This window comes from Anopheles arabiensis, chromosome 3 (assembly GCF_016920715.1).
Source record: "Anopheles arabiensis isolate DONGOLA chromosome 3, AaraD3, whole genome shotgun sequence".
Classification (NCBI taxonomy): domain Eukaryota; kingdom Metazoa; phylum Arthropoda; class Insecta; order Diptera; family Culicidae; genus Anopheles; species Anopheles arabiensis.
Window position 1 is genome coordinate 19,536,653 of NC_053518.1, and position 12,072 is coordinate 19,548,724.

At 48.7% G+C, this 12,072-nt stretch overlaps 1 protein-coding gene across 5 annotated transcripts in view; it reads right to left on the bottom strand.

The window, feature by feature from the left end:
* The window catches only part of LOC120899642 (cGMP-dependent protein kinase, isozyme 2 forms cD4/T1/T3A/T3B), a 129,620-nt gene that overhangs the window by 36,359 nt on the left and 81,189 nt on the right, over window positions 1-12,072 (bottom strand). Inside the window, exons 1-2 of one of the 5 annotated variants that reach the window (XM_040305712.1) lie at window positions 9,640-10,060; window positions 2,406-4,447 (exon numbers count right to left, since the gene is read on the bottom strand). The exons of the other annotated variants lie outside the window; for them this stretch is intronic. Of the exons in view, the coding sequence (XP_040161646.1) occupies window positions 2,406-4,047 (1,642 nt within the window). The 5' untranslated portion in view covers window positions 4,048-4,447; window positions 9,640-10,060. Of the gene's footprint in view, window positions 1-2,405; window positions 4,448-9,639; window positions 10,061-12,072 lie in introns of those variants that run through there. 5 annotated transcript variants of the gene reach the window in all.

Consider the following 12,072-nt stretch of genomic DNA (forward strand, 5'->3'; position numbering starts at 1 on the left):
GTAATTTACCCATTATCACCCTCACACATTGGACAGGGGGAACACCGTCGTACACACAACAGTCGTTTTGCTTACCCGATGCGCTATCTTCTTCGCTTTCATAATATCACTCGCTTACATCACATCCCGCTCAAATGAGCATATCTAAAACGTCTCAGAACAGAGATCCTCTCCTATTACTCCTCTTCGCAAAAAAAACCACTTCATCCGGAGACGAAGCATGTTGACATTCAACCAAGACGGTGTGGTCATCGCGCGAGGATTTGGCTAATTACGAATGCGCGATTGCCGGACGAACGACCGAGCACGGAGGACGATGTGTGTTCGATTAGATCTCGCGTGCGCTCTCGTAATAGGCAAACCCCGATGTAGCTTTCCAGCAGTGAAAGGTTAAAGGAAGGAAGCGACTCGCCTTGAACGACGACACGGGGCGGTGTCTCGTCTCGACTTTGCGTACGAACGCGCTGATGACACGGTGGTAGACGTTGGAGGACCATCATCTTGGCGAAAGTTCAACCCAGCTGCGGTAGCATCATCCTCCACGGCAATGGCTTGATGCGTCTGGGCTGCATCGTGCATACGGACTAACAAGCGCGGCACGATTTGCACGAGACGGGATCTGGTTGTGATGCGCCTTCCTTAGCCGGCGTGTCTATGTGTTGTGTGTATGCGTGTGTGTGTGTGTGTGCATTGACCATCGAAGATGTAGCAAAAGTGAAAGTGATGCTGCACGGTCGTCAGTTCCCTGCCGCCCGGTACGGTGTCACTTTCGTTTACCATTTTCGGCTGTGTTTTGGGAAGATGTCAGACGCGTTTGTTTTCCGTTGCAACGAGCGGATCAACAAAAACGGCAATACACATGTGGTTCTGTCTGCTGCGAGATTGGAATCACAACATTTCCGATTGGTTCCACACATTTCACACGCATACACGCGCGCCACCGCGTTACAAAATCGTCATCGCGTACTGGGGAAGGTGGTAAAACAGCGTGTCCGGATTCGATCTATTTGCAACATTGGACGCGGTTAATCGCATAAATGGTCATGTAAATGGTGTTCCGGCAGTGGAAGCAAAGGTGCACACGAACGGAAGCAAGTGAAACGTTCCCTGTATCGTGCGCCAACATGGTGCTGGGTACGGGTTTTAACCGCTTTTAGGACGGTTCTTCGCAGAGCTGAATGAAACCAGCAAGATCAGTACCCAACACACGGGGTGCTGGTGAGCATCGTAATTTTCTCACCTTACATAAACGCACCATTGGATGCGGATTTAACGTACCGAAAAACCTACCGTAGGAAGCAATTGCGCCTAATTGTCAGCCTAATGGACTGACGGGTTTGAAATATGATTTTGAGTGATATTTAATAGTTTCGGCAACGACCAATCAAAGCCCGAATGTATACACTTTGCATCAGTAGGTCCAAAGGTGACACGTTGAAGAAAAGGGATTTGAACGTACCGGTTGCAGGTAAGTTTCACCGCATCCATAACCTTTCATAATCTCTCAAACCGCATCATAGATCATCGCCCAAAGGTATCTCTCTCGGAAGACATTTCTCTCCCTCCAACGTCTTTGTGTTAAGTAAATTCTAATGTTTCTCTTAACTTCCTGTCACTTCCACCGCCGGTGTGTATGTGTCTGTATCGCGATAAGTCATCACCATTCGCTAACGCTACACACTGCGCTGGGAATGGAAACCGGACCTCCACCGGTTAAGTGTTTGCATTGCTGACTAATGGTCTCCCATCTGGTGGAGATCGCGAGAGCCATTATCCGCAAGTACCTGGGATACATTACGGCATCCCGATGGACGCGCGGAGAGGTTGTTTTCACGATCTTTGCCTCGCCAACAAACGGGCTGATGCATCTTGGATGCGATGAGATGAGAAGAAAGAGGGAACTCGCGAGCGCCATCGTCATCATTTATTGTTATCGGGACTGGAGCCCCTTTCAAAGCGGCACTATCGTCAGGCTCTTATTATGAGTCGTCGGTGAGATGTGTTTGCAAACTGTTTGGCCGGTTTTTTGCATCTAAAAATCATGAAGAGAGACAACATACGACAAACAACAGGCTGCACAACGTTGCACAGCAGGATGCCCTTCGGTGCATCCGGCTAGTGTGCCTTGTGAGACTGTAATGGTTATGATCGTGACGGCAGGCGTACATCAAGCGGTTACTCTGATGATGATGGAGAAGAAAGTTTGTGCGCGCAAAAACGAGGAAGACAGTTGATAGAGTACGATCAAAGTCGATGGGTACTACTCTAATTGCTCTCTTTAGAGATAAAGCGGATATGTGTATCAATTAGTTGTTCACAGTCAGAAATCCATCTTCCCCCATATATCTAGGGGATAGACATCGGTGTACGAATCGTAGAAAAACGTGAACATTGTGCAAACTCACCGTCAGGATTGGCGTAGATCTCCTCCACGTTGCCGTAGATGGGCTCGTTGGCGATCAGATTGCCCGTGCGACGCTTCCGTGCGTACGTATGCACCGGAACCAGCGAGGGATACTTCCCGCCACTGGCTGGTCGCGTTGCAATAACGTACGCATCGCTGCAATCGTCACCAAGCTGCTGGCGGCGCTGCTGATGCACTGTTCCAGAACCCGTGCTGCTATTGCTGGTGCTCCTACTTCCATTGCTGCTACTACTGCCGGCCCCTCCGAACAGTTTCTTGAACGACGATGACTTGGAGGATGATGGTGGCGTAGACGAGGCGGACGAAGACGACGACATCGACGACAGTGGCGAATCCTGATAGCCCGTCGCACTATCATACTCGGACGTATCGCCACCTTCCCGTGCTCCTCCACCTCCAAAGTGTGACTTGAGTAGTGTGCGCGGGAATTTCGTACCAGCGGAAATCGTATTGTACAACATCTTACCGAACCCAACCTTCTTGCTCGAGGAGCGTTTCGGCTTTTCCGGTTCCAGCCGGGGCAACAGATCCGCCGGAATGTCTTCCAGGATAGGCCGGCCCTTGATCGTGCGATTGCGGGATAGTGTCGCCGTTGCACGCGGTATACTTGCGAGCGACCCGTTTCGGCTTCCCTCGCGATAGATCTGCGAGCAGAGATCGTTATCCGACCGGTACGATGTCATACGATCGCCGATCGAGAGATTGCTCTCGCTGTCATCGCTGCCGCGCCGATAGTCGGCCGGGCTGGACTTATCACGGTACCGTGCACCACCACCACCTCCGCCGGTAGCACTATCACAGATCGCACTTGATCGCAGCTTACCCTCCAGATCCGTCATCGGGTCAGGGTAGTGACTGACCGGGGGACGGTGCAGATGATCCGAGTACTCGTCGATCGGTTTCTGCTGCCGTACGCGCTCCTTCTTCGAGGGTTGCTGTGGAGGAGTGTACTGGTGTTGCTGCTGGCGCAGAAACAGCTCCCGTCGATCGAGCGTTCGCTGCTGGGCGGTTGGAATTTGGGCCGCCACCGTGTTGGAACGTTTGAGCGTTCCGTTGCGTGCCGGTACGGCGGGAGCACGGTCTTCCCCTGGGAGCAAGTTTGCATAATGCCCCGCATCAAACTCTGCCATGCTGGACCCCCGCAAGGCTGGTCGAGGTTTGTGAGTATTTTCAAACATCCGTCCCCCACGAACGGTATGATATTTGGTGGCGCTTGGATCATCCGGAGCATCTTTCGGATCTTTCAACTCGTCCCACTCTGGGTATTGTCGCTGGCGGGCGCGTCTTATCGTGGCTGGACGGTACCCATTTAGGGCCTTCAGTGCGCCACTGCTCTCCTGAAATGCGTCACGCTCCTCCTCGTCCGGGAGGCCTTCATCATCTTCGGAAGATCCGGTCACTGTTGAGATGCGATAGGATGGCGCAGGCTGGCTGACCGGTCTGCTACTCGCTGCCTGACCTACTGTGTCATACGGACTCGTCTCATGATGACTCTCGATCAGTGAGTTCATGCTGGACTGTACCTTATTCCAGTTAGCCTCGTACAGGGCACCCATCGCACTGCGCTGCTCCAGCGAAAGACTCGCGTCAATCGCACGGCCCGGATGATGGGTGATCCTCATTGCTAGCACTTTTAACCTTACAGACACAGACAAACAACCGTACCTCCAGGTGAGATATGTATATCTTCTCACAATTCAATCCTCTTCATAGGAACAGGAAACACCTCATAAGAACCTCACTACGTAGCACCTTTCATGTTGGGAATCTCCAATAATCTAACACTTTTCTGGACTCTTTTCAGGCACAGGGTAGGTCCTGTACACTGCAAACTGTACACACAATAGTGTCTTTCACGCCGACGTACGACGCACGCTAGGGCAGCATCTACCGAGTTGAGGGTCGAGTACACACCCGCACCAACAAGCAACGGCCACAGGCGGCAGCAGCAAGCACTCCATTCACTGGTCTGGTCGTCACATGTAATATGATTATATTATTTGATACGCTTCAGCTACGACGCTACGCACACACACACAGAAGGCGAGAGAAATAGAAAAATAAATACACACTGTGGCACACACCTCTACAATGCCGTCCATGGAATCGACGAGCAACGAGCGAGTCAGGGAGTACAATCTTCAGAGCAAAGTGAGCGTGATGAGCCTCTGTTTGCGTCTATGCCGTTGTCTGAAAGGGTGTTTCCTTTCCTGAGTAGCAAGACAGTCTTTTTTTTTGTTTGGTCGGTATAAACCCAATGATCACCGAGCTATAACCTCAATGAATTTCTGCTGATTACGGACTTTCCGGATTGATGATGGGCCTCTGTCGGTGCGGGCTAGAGTGTGGAGTGGGTCACGTTACACTTCGCGGATGAACCACTGATAACAGCATCAACGTGATGAGAGCAACATCTACGGCGAGACTCTTCGAACTCAAATACCTCAATGGTTAAATCAAGAGTACAATGAAAATACCACCAGCAACTCCTGAAGTGCCCGTAGACAAGCTGCGGCTCTAATCAAAGATTACATTTCTATGCCAATCTATGAGTGCTTGGCTGCCTTCACCCAGCTAGCTCTATTAAAGATTTGGCGTCGAAAAATGTCAACATATTGTTGATCTCGCGCCGCCATGACATCGCAATCTGTTCCGAAGGAATGGCGAAATATTTCAATCAGCAAAATAACCTTGACAAACACTCGCCCGTGGTGCTGAAGACAGATGAAAAATTAAATCGATTTTTGGCGTGTGTTTTCGGGGTGTGTAAGACACTCCCGACATTCGTTTTGGAATGTATAATTCGTTCTGGGGCGTTTTGAGTGTTGCTAAAGAGCATTGTTTATGCGAGAGAGGCGTGATTGAATTGTGAAGGCAAGGCAATAAAGTACGCCAATACTATTTTGTTTGTTTGTTGTTTTGTTGGTTTGTTTTTGTTAAACAATTCCCATCATAAACCAAACAAGTAAGACTCATTGGAACCATTCTAGCCCTAATTCTTGCAAGAAATTCAGCGTTGTTGAGTTCTGCACTAAACCTCCCTTGTAAGTGCATTGGTTTTGTTTTTGGTCACCATTTAATTGGGTTGAACGATCCTCTCTTCTTGCCAAATACTGCCGCTTTGCCATCATCGTCGTTGTCGCGTGTGGACAACGAAATCGCCATTTTTCCGGTCTGGAGGCATGACGCACATGATCCTTGAACCGGTTCGTTCGTCTCGCCGTCACCGTGTTTCGATCGTGCATCCTGGAACGGTGTGCTTTTGTACGGATTCCATCGACTACCCGGGTCGCTTCGGCTGAACGAGTTTTCAAGGTCCTCCGTCCCCCCGAGAGTGTGTGTTTGTGAGCGCATGAGGCAAGCTCGGTTGCGCGAACCTTAAAATTGCCAACCCCAAAAGCCGTGTCAGCTGAAACAGCGACCGGCATGTAGAAGAGAGCAAAACGCTCTCAATCCAGTTTCCTCCGTCAGTAACAAGAGCCTCGAAATCGAATCGTTTTTTTTCGGCATTATGGAGTTGTTTAAAATTTCATTTTACAGATAATTTTATTTATTTATGCATTCCGTTTTGCTTTCGCATATTAACGTTCTTTTGTTACGATCGATCAGGTTCGCAAAAGGGAAAAGGAACCTTTTATAAAAGGATTATAAAAAGGCGGCATAATTATTGGAGAGCCATTGGGCATCAAAGTATCATCCAATCCCGGAACTGTAAACAATTTAACTACCGCGGTTCATAGGATTTGATTTTTTTATATTGAGATGCTCCATTCGACGCGTTGCTTTAGTTTCCCGCACGCAAAATAGGTTACTGGAGCGTGCGTTGGATTCCGCACCGAAAAACAATACGCTGCAAAATTGGGCACGCACATACGCCAGGCAGCAACAAAAAAGGTTAAACAACAGCAGCTAGCACACGCCGAAAATGGGCGCAATTGATCGATTTTGCGGCTGTCTGTGTTTTGCATTTCTTTGGCAAAGCCAAGGCCTCCTCCGTACGTGGATAAGTGAAATTCGATTCCATTCGAGAGGGCCAGCGAGCAACATAACCAACCATCACACTAATTAACGGCCTCAAGCCGTCAACAAACCGAAGCGGCGACGACGTGCATCGAAACTACTAGTGGATTTGTTTTCGATACCAACGTACGCTTCATCCAACCCTTCCATGGGAGGAAATTAGATACATTATCAGTTCTACTCTACATACTCTCTCTCTATCGAAAAAAAAGTGGGACATCCATTACACGGTAGTTTAGCTTAATTCAATCGAACACAAATTGGATGAGAGTATCATCCCCCATCCGACAACGACGACACGCAAAAATCCGTCTGGGAGTGCATCCTTCGATTGATGAGGAATTAATTTAAAGCCGTGTCTACGTGTCCAATTACCAGATGAACACTCCGGGCACTCCCTCGCGCGCCCGATACGCTTGCAAGAATCCGAAGCCCTTCAACGGAACATCACACATTCCAGCACGCGCACTGCAAGGCTCTAACAAGTGCAACGCGCCCAGTCACGCGACGTACGATGAATGCCAGCAGTGTTTGTATGCCGAAAATGGGCTCCCCCCCTTTGGTGGAGAACATCCTCCAAACAAACCTCCACGTTCACTTGGCATTTTCCTTGGCCATCGGATATTCATCGCGGCGGTCTGATTTCTGATGCGCACGAGAGAAGGAGTACATTTTCGCGCAGCAAATTTCGCCCACAGAAGGGCAAATGTGTTGGTTTCGGATTTTTCCCAAAAGGAATGTGGCCTCCAATAGTGTTCGCATACTTCGCGAGCTGTTCGATCGTTGATGATCGCGTACTGTGAAGCTATCGAAAATACGCCACAGAGTTGTTGCGGGATATGTGAAGGATATCTTGAAGTTTGCTACTTTTCAAGCAATCAACAATGTGGAGCGTCCAATGTACACGGAACTCCAAACAGTTTTCAACTCCGAACCCCAATCCCTTCAGTGGATGTCGCTTGGCGCAGCCCAATAAGGAAGTTATCGGGAGGTGTTACGCCGGTTCATTGCACACGGGGGCCTCTTGGGCGCTCGTTAAGGTGATTGATCATCTGAGACCGATTACCAAATGGATTTTCAATTTGAACGATGATGACTCAATTCGGGCCACTGTCTGGGACGGTTTTAGAAGGTGCTTCGTGGCTACAACCATTCGTTAATTGTGTTGGTCGTTATGGACGGGGCAAGAAGTGTGCTATATCGGTGGCGATGCCTCTACCACACCTTTGCTCTATCGCCACCCGGCGCCAATTAAAATTGATCCGCCTCAAATTGGGCTGCTTTGGATTAGGTTTTTCTGTATATTCGATAGACTTTCAAGTTTCTCTCCAGTTAGACTACTCTATAAGCTCCTTTCCAAGAGCGCTTGAAATGCTTCCAACTTACGACTTCGAACAGTTTGCTCGTTTGCATATATCTTGAAATCTTTGCACAAATAAACCACTCTTGGAACGTGCCTTTCCAGTTTTTCTTCGGGCCCGGGGGAAGTACGGTACCGAAACAATCGCGCAAAATGATCTTTTAAGGACACTCCGCTACCGCAAAAGCGCAGAGCACGGGTTTAATTATTCACAACGCATTCGGAGGGTGGTCAGGGCCACTCGAAGGGGAAGCCAACACCCTACACTGAGCCGTTCAGAACCAACTCTCTCTCTCTCTCGTTTGCTATGTCGCTCACTCTTCAAGTAACGTAAATTACTGCACACTGCAGAAGTACTGACCATGACGGTGCACCAAAAGAACACACACACACCCAACACAATGCCCTACAATAAACCGGAGCTCCAAAGTGTCGGTTGGTTTGCATTCGAACCACACCAGAAGAGAGCGCTGCGAAACATAAAATCTCGTTACCTTCGACCGTTTCGGAGTGAACGGAAAAAAGTGGAACAGTGTGGTGGTGGTTTGATGTTTAAAGTGCAGCCCAACACAAACGCCAAAGAAAAACCCCTCCATGCTCGTTCTTCAGAAGGCCTCAGGAAAAGGAGTTGTCACCAAAGCGACACATAGTGCGCCCGCGGGCACATGAAGCACACCGATTGCTCATTTCGCAAGGTGACATAAGACTTTGGGACTTCGCTTACTCACACACTGGTTGCTCATACAGAATGATGGAATGCTTGAGGACCCGCCAACGTCCTTCCCGAACGCGGAGATGACTACTCCGCGAGAGAAGGGGGGACTCCAAGAAGCTCCAAGAGACATGCGGAACAACCACCAAATCGACTTCCACCCACCCTTAGCCGGGTTTATTTTTTTCGCTAACCGGTTATTTATTCCAGCTCAACCCGCCCGTCTGCATGACATTACTGGCAAACTTCCTTGTCTGGGGACCATAGAGCGTACACACGCCGCGGCTTCAGTAAAGGTCGTATGAGCGGGCGAAGAAATTCATCTCACTGGCAAACGCGGGTCGTCGCCGACTGGTTTATGTGGTCGGTAAACCCAACACCGACAACGAAGCGCGGCTGTGGCGACCGGTAGAGTTCGTTTCGAAAGGGTGGTGTATGCAAGCCGAAGCCGTGTTCTACACCCTCAGGGTGAGTGAAAACACTTCAACCAGCAGCGAGCGACTCGACTTCGACCGCAAAGCGAGTCAGCGCAGCGTGCCTTCAAGAAGTTACAGAATAATCCGATCAATTGGAGATTGTCGATGGAGCAGGGTGGCTGGTTTTGCATTATTGGCTCTCCAAGACGTTGCATACGTCAACGATGTCCTTCACTGTCACTTTCCTTTGAGGTCGTACACTTTCGATGAGTCGATGTCACTTTCACGCACTCGAGTGTATTGGAGAGTATTATACATGAGGTAATATAATATACATGATTATAATATACATGAGGTCGATAGATCAAATTGGGATCCCATTGGGATTTTGCAGACTGTCAGGAACTAACATGGACATTCATCACAAAGCACACAGTACTACACCACATCCACACATAGAGCACCCGATGCAAACAAAGCTGCTTGCAGGGCGAGGCTCTAGAAGGCCTAGAACGGGTTTTTTGTTGACTTCTCCAAGTGGTGGTGGTGGTCGTCGTATCACCCTCAACACCCAAGATTGTACTCCCGCGTCGCTTGAGCTTTCAGACCTTGGAGCTGTTGTAGCTGCCCCAATGGGCCGCCTGTTTTCTGTGCAATAAAGATCACAAGACGCGCGCACACACACACTGGGAGATCTTGCACCTACCGAAGCGTACACAAACAATCGCCCACAACATAACACACAGCACGGACCGTAAACAGCAAAAACAAAAAACAAAACGAAACCACACCGTGGAATTGTAGAAACCGCACTACCAAAAGCGCACGTGTGCGTGTGATCGTGGCTGCGATTGATCGTTAAACTTTGCATCCGCGAACCGCGCCAATCCAACCGCGGGCCGTACGCGCGTGGTTCCTCTTTCTGTGTTCCCCCTTTGCAAGTGACACGCACAGCAACAGAGGCTGCTGGTGACGGCAAAATCGATGTGTACACAGCAGGGCGAAACAAACAACAGTGCAGCACTGGGAACGCACGCGAAAAAACCCCACTCGAAACCCGAAACACACAACACAGCACGGCCTCTAGACGATGTGGCGTGTGCGCGAGCGCGTGTTGCTTTGCCGTCGGAACGCGAAACGTGACTGAGCGGGCCTGGTCGTGCCCGGGCCGCACGAAAGCTGCTTGCGAGAGCGTTGGCTGGCTGTGCGTTGTGCTTTTGGGGCCTCCTCTTTGTGCTTCGGTGTGTACGCGATCGGGGTGCCGTTTCGATTTCTCTTGCAGTTGAAAACAGAGAAAAAAGAGAGGAATTGGAGGGAGCTTTTTTTTCGGTGGCGCCTCGAACAGCTGGACGTGAAGGTTGTCCCTATGGGAAGGTCCGTTGTTTATGCTTTGCGAACTCTCTTTGAGCGATCTGCCGATCGTTGTCGTGTGCACTACGGAGAGAGTGTTGTGTAAACAGATTGGATTGAAGATCATGATCGGAGAGTGATCTGATCTGGGAGAGAAGAAAAGCTTGCTCCATTTCATACGCATACTTGCCATGCACTAAGTAGCCGGTGATAAGGAACTCTTTTTGTGTTGCAATATGGAAGCATACTGATTTCTTGGGTAGACATTCATATTGGAAATCATATACAAAATGTCAAAACTAATTGAAATTAAGATTAAGTAATTGAAATTAAATAACTAATTTTAAGAATTACGTTAAAATCACATTGTTTCTAAAGTTTAAATGGTCTTATATTTGCATTTTGTCTTTATTAAGATCGATTGTTGATGTGAAGTTAAAAAAAACATTGAACAAATTAGGTATTTAATCATAGAAGATTTGGTTTTCTATTTTTATTACTAAGCTAGAAGCTGTTTATGGTTTTTACAATCTGATTATCTACTTAAAAGTCTGAGTATCTACTGAGTAAACCCTTTATAAACCAAATCCAAATCTTTTAAACCTATTTTAAAAGCGTCAACAAACTCTTTTTTTAGCAGTTCTGAGTTAAAAAGATTACGCAGAGTAGTCACGGTACGACAAAAAATTAGATCCAAGATCATAAATCATTTTAATTGATCTAAACCGATGTACCAATACCACGAAACGTCGCCTTGACAAATGGATATTTCATTCTGTACAAAACCCACTCCCACACCTCCAATCACCCTAAAACGGCTCTCCCCCGAACATTTAAATTCCACTTTAGACTAGCTGGTGCCCTAATTTAATAAAACAATTAGCACCACAATACCAACAAAAACCTACATTCAATTAAAATGTTAGAGGGCGCACGGTTGGAATATTGCACGCGTTTATAAAGCGATCATCTGCCGATCTCAGCCCAGCCCTTAAAAAAACGTGCACCTCGTCACAAACAAGGCACACCACACCGCACTGCATTGTGTTGATTTTATTTCGGTACGATCGCAATCTCGTGAGAACACACCGAGATCCCCGATTGCCGATTGCCGAAAACGGCGGACCCGAGAGATCGAGTCGACTCTCCGCCGCACACAGACTCGGAAACAATAGCAATCGGATCGGACGGACCTACTATTTCATCTTCGAATCCGGTCTGGCGCGTCTGCCCAATATTTAACCCTGGCATTTGCTGCAACATCATCTCGCCCTCGAGTGACCCGTGAGTAGTGAGTGAGCGGTACGTCACTCCGAAATGGCTTTTTAAGTCGACACACGAAAGCAAACCTCCACCCGAAGCACAATGCCACAATCCGGTTGGGTATTGTTCTGGTGTCTGATGCAGGTTTGCAATAGATCCGACCCGTCCGTGGACGAGGTCAGAACGAGATGAGATGAGCAGCTTCAAGATCGATGGTGTGTCGGGTATCATAAACTGTACGATCGAGCTCTGCAAACATCAGCGCAAACGGGGGAGCCTGACAACGAACCTTACTGACTGCCAAAGGCGCTACGCTATCTAGAGACAGATCAACCTCAACGTCATCCTGCAGCATTGTAATGTAGAATCACATTCAGGTCGCACCTATACCATATGCCGCAGGGCATCCCAGAGACTCCCCGTTCTTCATCGGCAAAGGTTGTTACAAGCTTCCAGCAAACGTCAGCATGTTAATCGTTTACCGCTAGAGCATGATGTCTGGGCGGAGTCGAGATACCGTCCAATG